The sequence below is a fragment of the Oncorhynchus mykiss genome, chromosome 31 (genome assembly GCF_013265735.2).
Source record: "Oncorhynchus mykiss isolate Arlee chromosome 31, USDA_OmykA_1.1, whole genome shotgun sequence".
Taxonomy (NCBI): Eukaryota; Metazoa; Chordata; class Actinopteri; order Salmoniformes; family Salmonidae; genus Oncorhynchus; species Oncorhynchus mykiss.
Genome location: NC_050571.1, coordinates 22,378,843 through 22,395,077, shown reverse-complemented (window position 1 = coordinate 22,395,077; position 16,235 = coordinate 22,378,843). Strand labels below are relative to the sequence as shown.

Below are 16,235 nucleotides of genomic sequence, written 5' to 3'. Positions count from 1 at the left end.
GGAAGTTAAAGCTGGGTCACAAATGGATCTTCCAACTGGACAATGACCCCAAGCATACTTCCAAAGTTGTGACACACTGGCTTAAGAACAACAAAGTACACTGACCTTGGGTGGTTCTCTGAACATCTGGTCCAGGGAGATGAACTCCAGGCTGGGAAGCAGCTCAATGAACAGGCTGATTCCAGCTTGATGGCATGGCAACGCACCAGAGTCAGGTCCACCAGTTCAGGCCTAATCGCCCAACTTCAATGCTCAACCTCACTAATGCTCATGGCTGAATGGAAGCAAGTCCCAGCAGCAATGTTCCAACATCTAGTGGAAAGCCTTCCCAGAAGAGTGGAAGCTTTTATAGCAGCAAAGGGGGGGACCAACTGCATATTAATGACCATAATTCTGGAATGAGATGTTCGTCGAGCAGATGTCCACATACCTTTGGTCATGTAGTGTATATTTGCAGGCAGAAACAGAAACCCACTCTGAGTCACGTCACAGTGGACCCCCCATAGAGACAGCTGTTCTCTCATCTATATCACCATTTGTATATGGTCTGGAGGATCTGGGTGACAGTACTGTAGTACCCTCGGTGAGTGTTGTTACCTCCAGCAGCACCACCTGCACCACTCTCTCTCCTCTGAGTTAATTGGACCTCCAGCAGAACCACCTGCACCACTCTCTCTCCTCTGAGTTAATTGGACCTCCAGCAGAACCACCTGCACCACTCTCTCTCCTCTAAGTTAATTGGACCTCCAGCAGCATGACACTTGGTGAGATGGATTACAACTTCTACTGCCCTTCCTTCCTCCCCTAAAACCCCCACCCCCCTCAACCTACTACACACATGCACACACACACACACACACAGCGACCCTCCCAGACCCAATCTACTAATCCGTTAAGTATTATTTATGGCTGCAGAGGGCTCCCCTGATGCCTATAAAGAGGGAAGCCCCTCCCTGACCCTTCAAACCCACTCTCCTAAAGAGCCCTTCAATCCCATTGTATGATTAGCAAAGCCATCTTCTCTTCACATGTTCCCCTTTTAGTGGGGTAATGGGGTTCACTCATTTTCTAATGGGTGGCCAATAAGAGCCATGGTGTCAACCATGTCGTGTCTACCCCTCCCCAAGCCGAGACAGTTGCATTTACCCCCAATCACTGTGGTGTATCAGACAGACAGGCAGAGAGGCAGAGAGACAAACAGGTCTGCTGTCCTCATGTGGTCCCTTACAAGTGACATTTTATTACAACTATAAATGTCCCTAAAAGCTCTATCGCTAACCTTCCGTCCAGAAGAACAAGAAAGAGAATTAAAGCAAATGGCAGAAGAGAAATAAAAGTGAATTAACCAATAACAATTCACCCAGTGTGCGCAACCTCTCCAACAGGTTTTTTCTTTTTCTTCTAGTAACTCATCTAAATTAGTTTGACATTTTTCGGGACCGGAGCCAAAAAGGCTTTTATAACCATAAATGGTATGGATCAGGATAAATCACATTAAGCTGTCCAATTTAATTAAAGTATCGACAAAACATAATAGATACTTACAAGGAGGAAAAACTATTTCCATTTATAATTTCCATATACCGGCTCTTGGGAGGCAGCAAAGGAATGTTACGTCTTAAGCAGAGAGCCCAGAGCACCCAAGGGAGCATTAGAGACCATACAATGATTTAGAAGTCCTCTTTCTCCTTCTTTAAATTCCTTGTCAGAACAAATGTGGGAGGACGACGGTGGCGGTGTAATGAACCGAGTGGCTGCCCCACTTTAGCCTGCGTCAGCTCTCAGCCAGGATGATCAATAGTGGAATATTTTTATTCATAAAGCAGCGACTTAATTCAATCAAGGAGTCTTTGGGGTAGATGTAAGACACTAAGCAAGGGCAGAAGAGTTAAACGGCTGGAGCAGAATACAAAGCCGAGTACAGAAGACAATGAGGATAAGCTTTGATCAGCCAACACAGATGCCCCAACTTTAATGTCCATCAACTTGATATTTTATTAACCCCGGTTCCACATCGCTAATAGAATCCCAATAGCCTGTGCTGTCTTCACAGCAATGGAGGGTTAAGTATGGAGAGTTAAGTATGGTGGGTTACGCATGGAGGGTTACGTATGGAGGGTTACGTATGGAGGTTTACGTATGGAGGGTTAAGTATGGAGGGTTAGGTATGGAGGGTTAAGTATGGAGGGTTACGTATGGAGGGTTACGTATGGAGGTTTACGTATGAAGGGTTAGGTATGGAGGGTTAAGTATGGAGGGTTAAGTATGGAGGGTTAGGTATGGAGGGTTAGGTATGGAGGGTTAAGTATGGAGTGTTAAGTATGTAGGGTTAGGTATGGAGGGTTAAGTATGGAGGGCTAAGTATGGAGAGTTAAGTATGGACGGTTACATATGGTGGGTTAAGTATGGAGGGTTAAGTATGGAGGGTTAAGTATGGAGGGTTAGTCATGGTGTGTCACAGTATCATCAGACTGAGCTTGTTGTCATTGCAGGCAATCTCAACGCTGTGCATTACAGGGAAGACATCCTCCTCCCTCATGTGGTACCCTTCCTGCAGGTTAATTTGGTCTGGGGTGGGGTGGTGGTGGTGGATTGGTCTGGGCTGGGGTGGGGTGGTGGATTGGTCTGGGGTGGGGTGGGGTGGTGAATTGGTCTGGGGTGGGGTGGGGTGGTGGATTGGTCTTGGGTGGGTTAGTGGTGGTGGATTGGTCTGGGGTGGGGTTGTGGGATTGGTCTGGGGTGGGTTAGTGGTGGTGGATTGGTCTGGGCTGGGTTAGTGGTGGTGGATTGGTCTGGGCTAGGGTGGGGTGGTGGATTGGTCTGGGTTGGGTTAGTGGTGGTGGATTGGTCTGGGGTGGGGTGGTGGTGGTGGATTGGTCTGGGCTGGGGTGGTGGTGCTGGATTGGGCTGGGGTGGTGGTGGTGGATTGGTCTGGGCTGAGGTGGTGGATTGGTCTGGGCTGGGTTAGTGGTGGTGGATTGGTCTGGGGTGGGGTGGTTGTGGATTGGTCTGGGCTGGGGTACTGGTGGTGGATTGATCTGGGCTGGGGTGGTGGTGGATTGGTCTGGGCTGGGGTGGTGGTGGTGGATTGGTCTGGGCTGGGGTACTAGTGGTGGATTGGTCTGGGCTGGGTTAGTGGTGGTGGATTGGTCTGGGGTGGGGTGGTTGTGGATTGGTCTGGGCTGGGGTACTGGTGGTGGATTGATCTGGGCTGGGTTGGTGGTGGATTGGTCTGGGCTGGGGTACTGGTGGTGGATTGATCTGGGCTGGGTTGGTGGTGGATTGGTCTGGGCTGGGGTACTGGTGGTGGATTGGTCTGGGCTGGGGTACTGGTGGTGGATTGAGCTGGGCTGGGGTAGTGGTGGTGGATTGGTCTGGGCTGGGGTACTAGTGGTGGATTGGTCTGGGCTGGGGTGGTGGTGGATTGGTCTGGGCTGGGGTACTGGTGGTGGATTGGTCTGGGCTGGGCTGAGATGGTTGTACTGGGGATGTGGATAGAGTTTGTGTTGCTAGCAGGCAGCAGAAAGCCACTGACAAGACTAGCTGCCTCCTGACTGGATCTGGCTGTGGAAATTCAATTTGACATGCAGATAATAGCCCTCCGAGAGCAACACGCCCTGGACAGCACAGCACACCACTCCTGTTCTGTTTGATAGGTACCCTTGATAGGCAGGGTGCAGACCAGACCAGTCAGTCAGGGGTATAGAATCAACAGCTGGGTGTATACATTCTCTCTTTATGGCAGCGTGTAGTTTGTAAGAGTTATGGAGAAAGACAGATGTCTGTTTTGATGACGGTAGTAGAGGTTATGATTGGAACAAGAGGGTTGATGATAGCTGAGGTTTTGAGCTGTTTTCCACTTTCATTTTACATTGAAATGGTAATATTGCTCATGTGACTGTCCCTATTTCACTTTCCCTCTTATCTTCCGGAAAGGGGGAGGACATGATAACTAGAAATAGAAACTAAATTGTGTTGCCATGCCATTCATTCTTTTTCCGATGTCTGTTAAGTAAATTGAATAGAATAAAGTTGTGTGTGAATGCATGTGTGTGTGTGTTTACCTGCTTTAAGGACGGCTCCTCCTTGCAGCGAACGCGTGCTGCTTTGATACCTGTGGGTTGCTAGGATTTTATCAGTAATATGTTTTGGTGCTGCCAGCTGGTCTGGACATGGAAGGCTTTAATGCAATCAATAGGAGATTTATAGCAGCCATCCTGTGAGTCAGAAAGAGGAGGGTGAAAGAAAAATACAATTAATGACATTTGCAAGCAGATTGTCAGTGTCGGCAGACTGATGCTCTCCCTCCCTCCTCCCCCACACAAAACTGTGTGTATGCGCGTGTGTGTGCCTGCGAGTGTACTTGCATGCGTACATGTGTGTTTGCGTGCGTGCGCGTGTGTGTGTGTGTTTGCGCGTGAGTGTGTGTGTGTTTGAGTGGGTAGATGATGTGGATAGTACACTGTTGGTTGTCTGTGTGTCCTTTTTAACGCGGAGGCAGGAAACCAATCTCAGCAGGATGATCGTCTCTTTGAAGGTGGCGATCTGACTCACCTAAAATAACTTGCGACACTGAAGATACAGGGGATCCATACACCATGTATCAAGCATCACCACCTGCCAGCAACACTGTGTAACGTGCTGCCTGCTGTTCATCACACATTATTAACCACAGCAGTATCTCCCCAATATCAAATAACATCAGCAATGAGATTACATAGGCAAGGCCTATTACTGCTCAACAAATATAGCAGAGGAGATGATACGTCATTAAATGAATGACATAACTTCTTCTCATTTAACATGTTGCATACAGTACCATACTTTACAGCTGTTGTGTTTGGGAAGACATTATAATGTCCTCCAAAGTTAATATGGCAGCATAACGTCAATTGCCAATGTTTAGTGCTTCCCCATAAAATCCTCTTCACGTGTGTGTTTGTGTGTGTGTGTGTGTGTGTGTGTGTGTGTGTGTGAGGTTGCTCAAAACCGCAGAGAGAGATTCTATTTCATAATGGCTCTTATTTAGGTTGGATGGTTTCTTTTTTGTCTTTAGGACGAAGAAAACACAGCCGAGTAAACAAAACAATAAAACATTTATTAGAACTGGAAGTCCTGTATAAAACCGTAGCCTCTCCTCTCGTAGCACGCAGAGGACATGACGGAGCTGCGACTCACCACTCAGGAAAATGAAAACACTATGAGAAGAAACAAAAATGGCCAAAAAATAAATACATTAAAAATGTGATTTTTAAAAAATCTGTTTTACATTTATGCCATCAAAGTCAGCCTGTAAGCCTGTAAGCATTGGCGAAAGCAGTTGGGAAGAGAAATGCATTCCTACCCATTGTGTCGGAGGTATTAACACGAGATACATGTTCCATCTGTGCTGCATGTTAAAGTGGCCTATTATGAGTTATACTCCTTCAAACGTTTGCCTTCTTTCTACATGTACCGAGACTTTCCCAGATCTTTTCAAAAAGACTACGGCCAAAGAATCCAAGGTTATTGAAAGCATCAAGAACAATAAAGCTAGGTCAAAATTCAACACACAGCACACTAATCAAGATTTCTGGCACTAATAAAACAACCATTTAATAACGTACACCCAATAAATGCTGTTTTAAGAAGGTTGTGAGAGGAAATTGCTGGTGATACTTTTTAATACATAATTATGGGCTGGCAGTAGGAGGGAGAGGTGAGAGAGAGAGCGAGAGAGAGAGAAAGAGGGAGAGAGAGACAGGTGGAGAGTGCCTGGGCTGGCAGTAGGAGGGAGAGAGAGACGGAAAGAGAGAGAGAGCTGGAGAGTGCCTGGGCTGGCAGTAGGAGGGAGAGAGAGAGAGAGGTGGAGAGTGCCTGGGCTGGCAGTAGGAGGGAGAGAGAGAGAGAGATGGAGAGTTTCTGGGCTGGCAGTAGGAGGGAGAGAGAGAGAGAGGTGGAGAGTGCCTGGGCTGGCAGTAGGAGGGAGAGAGAGAGAGAGGTGGAGAGTGCCTGGGCTGGCAGTAGGAGGGAGAGAGAGAGAGGTGGAGAGTGCCTGGGCTGGCAGTAGGAGGGAGAGAGAGAGAGAGGTGGAGAGTGCCTGGGCTGGCAGAATTCCACAGTGTATTTGGATCCTTGCCTGATTGTTTATCACTGGAAGTGGTCGTAGCGAGGTCAGCGGTTAAACCCACCGGTGGTCTCTCTCTGTAATGTGGAGCAGGCATGACTGGGAAACAGACACCCTGATTATCCCCCCAGATATTCCATATCTCATTTATTTCCTCCCTGCCCAGTAATTGCATTCTGGTTTTCAAATGATGTTTGCCCGGTAAGGATCTACAAACAAACAAGCTTAATATAGTTAAGCAAAACCATTGTGACATGTCCAAAATAATTTGCCTCATAACTGAATGCATAGAGGGAGAAGAAAAACTGTCAGGGTAGTAATGTCATGCAATGTCTCAGTCTGTGGGTGTTCTTTTCTTCTGTCATGCATTCTCCAGTTACTCAAACCCAATGTGATTGCTTCAGTCCTTCTCCAGAATAATGGAACACTCTCGGAGGGTTCTACTTAAGTTAAACATTTTGAATTGTTTTACATTAAAAACATGTACACACATATGTATTCTCCACCACACATGACAGGGAGAGAGGGGGATATAAGAGGGAAGAAGGAGACAAAAAGGTAAGGTGTTTATGGTGTTTATGGTTTTGAACTTTAAAGGGATGCCTATCATTACTCCTCTGCAGAACACTGGAGCCGCAGAATTCTCCAGAATGTGCATATGTTCTTAAAGCTTCACCTCTCTGAAATGCGAGTTGTGCCTTCAAACTGCCTCTAACGTTTCATCCTTGTCTTTATCTCATGCTCCCCAGGGATCTCAGTGAGAACCAGATCCAGGCAGTTCCTCGTAAGGCTTTCCGTGGGATCACAACTGTCAAAAACCTGTAAGTAGCCCTACTCCTTCCTCTATCCTCCTCCATATATGAGAAGCCCATTAACAAGCACCTGGCGTGCCTTCTCCGTGAAAGACAAAGGAGGAAAGAGTTATGTGTCTGACATGTCCATCAATCCGAGGTAGATGGGTTCAGGTCTGTTGAAACAAGTGTCCAATAATATAATTGAATTCATTCATGTATTAATTCATTAATCTATTCATGAGATGCTAATATACAACGAAACAAAAATCTAGGTAATCATCAAGCCATAAAATATTGCTTCCAATGTTCCTTTTAATTAACATAGTTACTACAGTTCACTGTTAAAGGGGAAGATGCTGCAGCTGATTTGCATGGACTCTGATGATGATACGATATAATACCACAAGCCAATCGTAGGTTTTCCACCACGTTGCCGGGTGACTTCTTTGGGCAGAATTTTATTATTTATTTATTTATCACCTTTATTTAACCATGTAGGCTAGTTGAGAACAAGTTCTCATTTGCAACTGCGACCTGGCCAAGATAAAGCGTAGCAATTCGACACATACAACAACACAGAGTTACACATGGAATGTGTAAAGAGGGAGAAGGAAGCAACTCTAAGCCAATGGCCCCCATTCATTGCCCAGAACAATAAACGTTGCATAACCCAAAACTCTGTCCCAAATCAGCCAATCAGAGGAGGGCTTATCGATGATTCACTGCAATTATTGTGTTGTTGAGATTAGGCTTAATGGGCCGACCTCTGTGTTTCGAGTGAAGTATCACGGCTCAGAGCCCTATGGGATGCACCCATAGAATGACCACTCCCTCTCAGTGTTGCTGAACTAAGGTGCCTTTTTAAACCTTTTGCTATAAATTACAGGGTTAGGGTTAGCCAAGTGGAAGTCATGCAGCGGCAGGCTGTTTGAAAGACAGCCAGGGACCCACACAGGTCCCGCCAGCTAAACACTCATAGAGAGAGATTTAAAAAAAGATTTTGGCTCAATTTGGCATGAGGGTCTGCTATACAAACTGATGGAAAGTGGTGTTGAGGGAAAAAACATACAACGTTATAAAATCCATCTACACAAACAACAAGTGTGCAGTTTAAATTGTAAAAAAAACACACACATTTTTTTCCACGGGCCATGGGGTGAGACTGAGATGCAGCTTGAGCCCCACCCTCTTCAACAAATATATCAACAAATTGGCGAGGGCACTAGATCAGTCTGCAGCACCCGGAATCACCCTACTAGAATCTGAAGTCAAATGTCTAATGTTTGTTGATGATCTGGTGCTTCTGTCCCCAACCTAGGAGGGCCTACAGCAGCACCTAGATCTGCTGCACATATTATGTCAGACCTGGGCCCTGACAGTAAATCGCAGTAAGACTTAAATAATGGTGTTCCAAAAAAGGTCCAGCCACAACCACAAATACAAATTCCATCTAGACACCGTTGCCCTAACAATCTATACATACCTCAGGCCTAAACATCAGCACCACAGGTAACTTCCACAAAGCTGTGAACGATCTGAGAGACAAGGGAAGAAAGGCCTTCTATGCCATCAAAAGGAACATAAAATTTGACATACCAATTAGGATCTGGCTAAAAATAATTTCATCAGTTATAGAATCCATTGCCCTTCATGGTTGTGAGGTCTGGGGTCTGCTCACCAACCAAGAATTCACAAAATGGGACAAACACCAAATTGAGACTCTGCATGCATCACCGAATAATGCATTCAAAGCAGAATTAGGCCGATACCCGCTAATGATCAAAATCCAGTAAAGAGCCGTTAAATTCTATAGCCACCTAAAAGCAAGTGATTCCCAAACCTTCCATAACAAAGACATCACCTACAGAGAGATGAACCTGGAGAAGAGTCCTCTACGCAAGCTGGTCCTGGAGCTCTGTTTACAAACACAAACAGACTCCAGGACAGCAACAGCAACACAGTTAGACCCAACCAAATCATGAATTAAACTAAAAGATAATTACTCGACACATTGGAAAGAATTTACCAAAATACAGAGCAAACTAGAATGCTATTTGGTCCTAAACAGAGTGTTAGAATACACTTATCTCCACAAAGAGAGCGAGAGAAAGGGAGAGAGAGAGGGGGAGAGAGGAGAGAGGGACGGTCAAGCACAACCTCGTCACTTGTTATAGCATTTAGCACAGTTAGCCATGGCTAATTCTTCAGCTGTTCACAGACCATATAGGATTGAGGGAGAGAGGGAGGGAGACAGTGAGTGGTAGCTTGCAACTTTTTTGTAACCCCCCCCCCCCCCCTCACACACACACAACTCCTCCTCAGTACGCCTCCACCCCAGCCCCAGCAAGGTGACTCCTGATTTAATTGCTGAAATAGTCTAACCCTCCAGTTTCCTTCCAAAGAAAAACCCTTACAGATTCCAATCGGCCCATGTATTGATTTTCTCATATGCTCTCTCGTCTCTCCCCTAATGCCCTCCTTTTCTACTGCTCTACAGTAGGGACACACCGCTCTCCCCACACACGCGTAATCTCATCCCTGATATCCTGCAGAAAGCTTTATTGGCTACTGAAAACTGGAGTGGCATTCATTTCCCCCAGCTTTCAGATTGCCTGGCTTTTCCTTCTTTCTTTTTTTACATTTACAAGAAACAGGGAGATATTATTCTAATGGCTCTCTAAACAAATGAGACACATGTCACACGTCTGTATATGTCAGAGCAGATAACATGATCTGCATCTGGGCTTTCTGGGCTGAATGCCGCCCTTGGCTGTGTTCTGTTAAGTGTCAGCTCCACACCCACACACACACACACACACACACACACACACACACACACACACAGAGACTACTGTATCTGTCTATCCTTAACACAATATGTCAATCCACAATGTTGTCCATTAATTGTAACAAAATGGCTGCCCACTGTATGTCTCCAGGCTTACAAACGTATTTGCCAGAGAGCATGGACATGACATGTTGTTGCAAAAGTGGCAGAATACAGATCTCTGTCAGCCAGCAAAGCAACCTCCACTGGGCTGGGCTGACAGTGAGTTATTGGCCATGTATGAGGCTAGCGCACTGATGTCCCTCTGGTCTAAACACTGAAGCCTCACAACTGCTATATCAACTAAACGCAAGGGGTGATTGAGAGTCCAGCTCTGCAGCTGCTATATCAATTAAACGCAGGGGGTGATTGAGAGTCCAGCTCTGCAGCTGCGATATCCCCCAGCATCCACTCTCTCCCCCAGCCTCCCCTCTCTTCTCTCCCCCAGCCTCCACCAGCCTCCCCCAGCCCCCCCTCTCTCCCCCAGCCTCCCCTCTCTCCATCAGCCTCCCCCAGCCTCTCGCCCCCAGCCTCCCCGGTCACCACTTTGCCCCAGTCACCCTCCCCCTGGGCTTCTATTGTCCTGTCTTCCTGCATGTGGCTCATAAAAAGCAACCCGCTTCACACTCTCCTACCCAGAATGCTGTGCCATCTCACTGTTTGTTTGAATTATGTTTTGGCGGTGAGAGGTGGTTTATGACCACCTCGGACCGTAAGACATGTCGCTCGCTGCAGATGGCGGCGCTCAGCCTTTTATGTCACCCACTAATCCCGCTCGCAGACCGTTCAGGGCGCAGCTTAGCCGACCACGCCATCACACGACACACTGTACCACTGTACCCAGGGCTCTGCCCACTGACTCACACTACAGACTCCAACACAGTCCTACTGCCCCACCAATCATCCTACTTACTGCTTCACCCGTCAACCCTCTTACTGCCCCACCCGTCAACCCTCTTACTGCCCCACCCGTTAACCCTCTTACTGCCCCACCCGTCAACCCTCTTACTGCCCCACCCGTCAACCCTCTTACTACCCCACCCATCAACTCTTACTGCCCCACCCGTTAACCCTCTTACTGCCCCACCCGTCAACCCTCTTAATGCCCCACCCGTCAACCCTCTTACTGCCCCACCCGTCAACCCTCTTACTGCCCCACCCGTTAACCCTCTTAATGCCCCACCCGTCAACCCTCTTACTGCCCCACCCGTCAACCCTCTTAATGCCCCACCCGTCAACCTTCTTACTGCCTCACCCGTCAACCCTCTTACTGCCCCACCCGTCAACCCTCTTACTGCCCCACCCATTAACACTCTTACTGCCCCACCCATCAACCCTCTTACTGCCTCACCCGTCAACCCTCTTACTGCCCCACCCATCAACCCTCTTACTGCCCCATCCATCAACCCTCTTACTGCCCCACCCATTAACACTCTTACTGCCCCATCCATCAACCCTCTTACTGCCCCATCCATCAACCCTCTTACTGCCCCATCCATCAACCCTCTCACCCTCCCACCCATCAACCCTCTTACTACCTCACGCATCACCCCTCTTACTGCCCCATCCATCACCCCTCTTGCTGCCCCACCCATCACCCCTCTTACTGCCCTATCCATCAACCCTCTTACTGCCCTATCCATCAACCCTCTTACCCTCCCACCCATCACCCCTCTTACTGCCTCACCCATCACCCCTCTTACTGCCCCATCCATCAACCCTCTTACTGCCCCATCCATCACCCCTCTTACTGCCCCATCCATCAACCCTGTTACTGCCCTATCCATCAACCCTCTTACCCTCCCACCCATCACCCCTCTTACTGCCTCACCTGTCAACCCTCTTACTGCCCTATCCATCAACCCTCTTACCCTCCCACCCATCACCCCTCTTACTGCCTCACCCGTCACCCCTCTTGCTGCCCCATCCATCCCCCATCTTACTTTCCCACCCATCACTCCTGTTACTGCCTCACCCATCACCCCTCTTACTGCCCTACCCATCAACCCTCTTATTGCTCCACCCATCACCCCTCTTACTGCCCCACCCATCACCCCTCTTACTGCTCCACCCATCACCCCTCTTACTGCCATCCATCAACCCTCTTACTGCTCCACCCATCACCCCTCTTACTGCCATCCATCAACCCTCTTACTGCCCCACCCATCACCCCTCTTACTGCCCCACCCATCACCTCTTTTACTGCCATCCATCAACCCTCTTACTGCCCCACCCATCACCCCTCTTACTGCCCCACCCATCACTCCTCTTACTGCCTCACCCGTCACCCCTTTCCACCTCATCTAGTGGGCTCTGCAGTGTCTTCTCTGTCCGAGTTCATATTCGTGTAGAGAAAGAGGGAGAGAGAGATAGAGAGATCAAGAGAGAGAGAGACATCATCACTCTTTAGGCTTTGTGTCCACGTCTGTCTACAGAAGGACACTGACTAAATAGCCACAGACTGTCCTGTCCTCTGCTGTGCTGTGCTAATCAGGACAGGACACAGTAGCTAGCTATAGATTGGCTGCGTGATTTATCTCCATCCCTTCCACTGTCCTTTCCTCCTCCTGAAGCCCTTTAGTCTATCCATCACCCAGCCCAGTGACAGCAGAGCAGCTCTCCCTGCCATTGCACCCTATTCCCTACATAGCGCACTACTCTTTCTAAAACAAAAGCAGGGACTATAAAAGCAACATGGAACCATCTGTGACTTAACCCCTGTCTCGAAAACACTCCAACCCCATTCACTTCCTGTTGTCTTAGCTGATGAACGTCGATCAGCTGGGTCCCCAAATTAATTAGGAGGCGTGCGGTTGCTGGTTAAGAATCCTGCTCCATCCTTCCCGATGACAGATTAATAGGGCTGGGCTAGTGGGTCTATTCTGTTAAGGCACTAGTCTCCGAGTCCTTTCTCTGTCTCTCTTTCTTTCTCTCTCTCTCCCGCTCTACTCTCTCTCTCTCACTTTACTCTCACTCTCTACCCTCTCTCTCTTTTTCTCTCTCTCCCTCTACTCTCTTCCTCTATGCCTCTCTCTCTACTCTCTCCCTCTATCAGTAAACCCAGTACATTGCAAGAGGATAATGAAATCCAGTTAATTTCAGTAGTAATAATAATAGTACATATAATCATGTATACAGGTACAATACTACTGCTGTTGTATTGTGGAATCTTCGGTCGATAAATGTAAATTAAAAATAAAAACTATTATAAAAAGAAAAATAATGAATGGGTAATAAATAAACAACAAAATGTACATAGATGATGGTTACACTATGTATTACTGTTAGTTATTTACAATGTAAATACTTCAAGGAATTCATTGTCATGGGATGTCCCTATGGGAACCATACAAAGTTGAAGTCGGAAGTTTACATACACTTAGGTTGAAGTCATTAAATCTAGTTTTTCAACCACTCCACAAATTTCTTGTTAACAAACTATAGTTTTGGCAAGTCGGTTAGGACATCTACTTTGTGCATGACACAAGTCATTTTTCCAACAATTGTTGACAGACAGATTATTTCACTTATAATTCACTGTATCACAATTCCAGTGAGTCAGACGTTTTCTGTGCCTTTAAACAGCTTGGAAAATTCCAGACAATTATGTAATGGCTTTAGAAGCTTCTGATAGGCTAATTGACATCATTTGAGACAATTGGAAGTGTACCTGTGGATGTATTTCAAGGCCTACCTTCCAACTCAGTGCCTCTATAGATTTCCTATAGATTTGATTTGGATTTGATTTTCTTTGCTTGACATCATGGGAAAATCAAAATAAACCAGAAAAGACCTCAGAAAAAAGATTGTAGACCTCCACAAGTCTGGTTTATCCTTGGGAGCAATTTCCAAACGCCTGAAGGTACCACGTTCATCTGTACAAACAATAGTACGCAAGTACGAACACCATGGGACCACGCAGTTGTCATACCGCTCAGGCATACTGCACATGGGGACAAAGATCGTACTTTTTGGAGAAATGTCCTCTGGTCTGATGAAACAAAATTAGAACTGTTTGGCCATAATGACCACCGTTAACTTTGGAGGAAAAAGGGGGATGCTTGCAAGCCCGAAGAACACCATCCCAACCGTGAAGCATGAGGGTGGCAGCATCATGTTTTGGGGGTGCTTTGCTGCAGGAGGGTCTGGTTCACTACACAAAATAGATGGCATCATGAGGAGAGAAAATTATGAGGATATATTGAAGCAACATCTCAAGACATCAGTCAGGAAGTTAAAGCTTGGTCGCAAATGGGTCTTCCAACTGGACAATGACCCCAAGCATACTTCCAAAGTTGTTGCAAAATGGTTTAAGAACAACAAAGTCAAGGTATTGGGGTGGCCATCACAAAGCCCTGACGTCAATCCTATAGAAAGTTTGTGGGCAGAGCTGAAAAGCATGTGCGAGCAAGGAGGCTTACAAACCTGACTCAGTTACACCAGCTCTGTCAGGGGGAATGGGCTGAAATTCAACCAACTTATTGTGGGAAGCTTGTGGAAGGCTACCCAAAACGTTTCACCCAAGCTTAACAATTTAAAGGCAATGCTCCCAAATACTAATTGAGTGTATGTAAACTTCTGACCCACCCACATGTGATGAAAGAAATAACAGCTGAAATAAATAATTCTCTCTACTATTATTCTGACATTTCACATTCTTAAAATAAAGTGGTGATCCTAAATGACCTAAGACAGATACTTTTTAATTGGATTAAATGTCAGGAAATGTGAAAAACTGAGTTTACATGTATTTGGCTAAGGTGTATGTCAACTTCCGACTTCAACTGTACATATCTGGCAGTCATATTTGCAGTTCCTCCCTCACCCAGAATAACTCCCAGCTTTCTGTAATTTGTAAATGCAAAGACGTTGGGAATTGATTGGGATATTTTCTTTAAAAGATATTATCTTATTTGGGAGTATTTCTCACCGTAGAGGAAAAAGTACATCCCTGTCTCTACTTCCCCTGTCGTACAGTGACCACATAGACACACCTCTTGGGGTAGCCATGTCTTTTTGTGTCTCCCTTTTTCTATAGCCATTTGGTGGTTTTTGAGCCTGTATTTGTTCAGGATCTGTCTCTGTTTTGTATATCTGACAGTGTAGAGATATTCTGCCAATTTGTATTCTCTTTTGAGGTTCCAAATAGCAATTTAGTTTTTTCTGTGTTCTTGTTTCATTTTCCCAATTTGTCAAATAGGAGGTTTTCATTTCTGTAACAATTTGAATGATTTCCCTGTGTGTTTGGATAATAGTTTTTTTGTGTGTTTTTAACAGATGACATAGGGGACTCTTTTCAGGGTTCAGCTCTTGGGTTTCCATTGTTTTTAATTGTAAAGATGTTTTGGGGCTTCATTTCATATGGTGCCAAAATGTAAGTGTCCTTTTCTTTATATTTACAATTAAATGTAATTTTCTGAGTTACTCTCTGCATGTGTTATTTGGTACTTTCTTTGGGTATTTAGGGTAATTATGCATAATTCTGTATGTAGATTTTATATGGTGTTTCCTCATTTGTAGGAGTGTCTCCTGCTCTGTCAGGGCCACATGCCTTTCCAGGTTTAAGGCTTTGTATTTTCTTTGAAAGGTCATCCTGTGTAATTTGGTAGTCAATTGGGTTCTGGTTGCTTTTAATTGGTTTTCTTGCATATTTCTTTGATTTAAGCTAAGGTCTTCTGATGCTGTTATTCCATAGAGCCTTTCAAAATGATCTTTCCAAATGTTGCCATTTTGAATAGCTAAATCAGTCCTCTGTGCTCCGTTTAGACCGTTCCATTTCTCCAACAACTGATATCCATCAATGGAGTCTTCAGTCTCTTTCAGAGTGTTCTCAAAATGCTTCTGTTTCTTCCATCTTAGGTTTTGTTTTCTATTCTTTCATTGTGTCACAATATTGTTGCCGAATGTCTCTATCTTGTGATTGGTGATGTTTTCTATTTGATAAAGATCTAAACATTTTTTCTTCCAAGATTATATTCAGCATCAAACCATTTTTCTTTTTGAGGTTTCCAATTAGAACTGTTTTTTTCTTCTGCATAAATTTGCTTTTGTGGCTGCTGTATGATAGATCTCATTTAATTTATTCACAGCCAAATTTATGTCAGGGAGGTTTGGGCTGAATGTACGTGAATATAAATCATTGATACAGGTTGTATTTCTGGGCAGTGCAATGCTGTGTTGAAGTGTATTGCACTGTCAGGGACCCATCAATACGTTTTATTGACATTAATCAGTGTAAAGGCCTGTTTGTGTGGTCTTTGGGTGGAGGTCGTTTAAAAAATACATTCATCTGACAGTGGTCAGATAATGGTGTCTGTGGTCTGACAGTGGTCAGATAATGGTGTCTGTGGTCTGACAGTGGTCAGATAATGGTGTCTGTGGTCTGACAGTGGTCAGATAATGGTGTCTGTGGCCTGACAGTGGTCAGATAATGGTGTCTGTGGTCTGACAGTGGTCAGATAATGGTGTCTGTGGTCTGACAGTGGTCAGATAATGGTGTCTGTGGTCT

General features: G+C 45.8%; 1 protein-coding gene across 5 annotated transcripts in view; it reads left to right on the top strand.

Moving 5' to 3' along the window:
* The window catches only part of LOC110504786 (slit homolog 3 protein), a 445,911-nt gene that overhangs the window by 207,584 nt on the left and 222,092 nt on the right, over positions 1-16,235 (top strand). For all 5 annotated transcript variants that reach the window (XM_036969806.1, XM_036969807.1, XM_036969808.1 and 2 more), the window contains one exon: positions 6,856-6,927. In XM_036969806.1, coding sequence (XP_036825701.1) covers positions 6,856-6,927 — 72 coding nt within the window. The remainder of the gene's footprint in view (positions 1-6,855; positions 6,928-16,235) is intronic.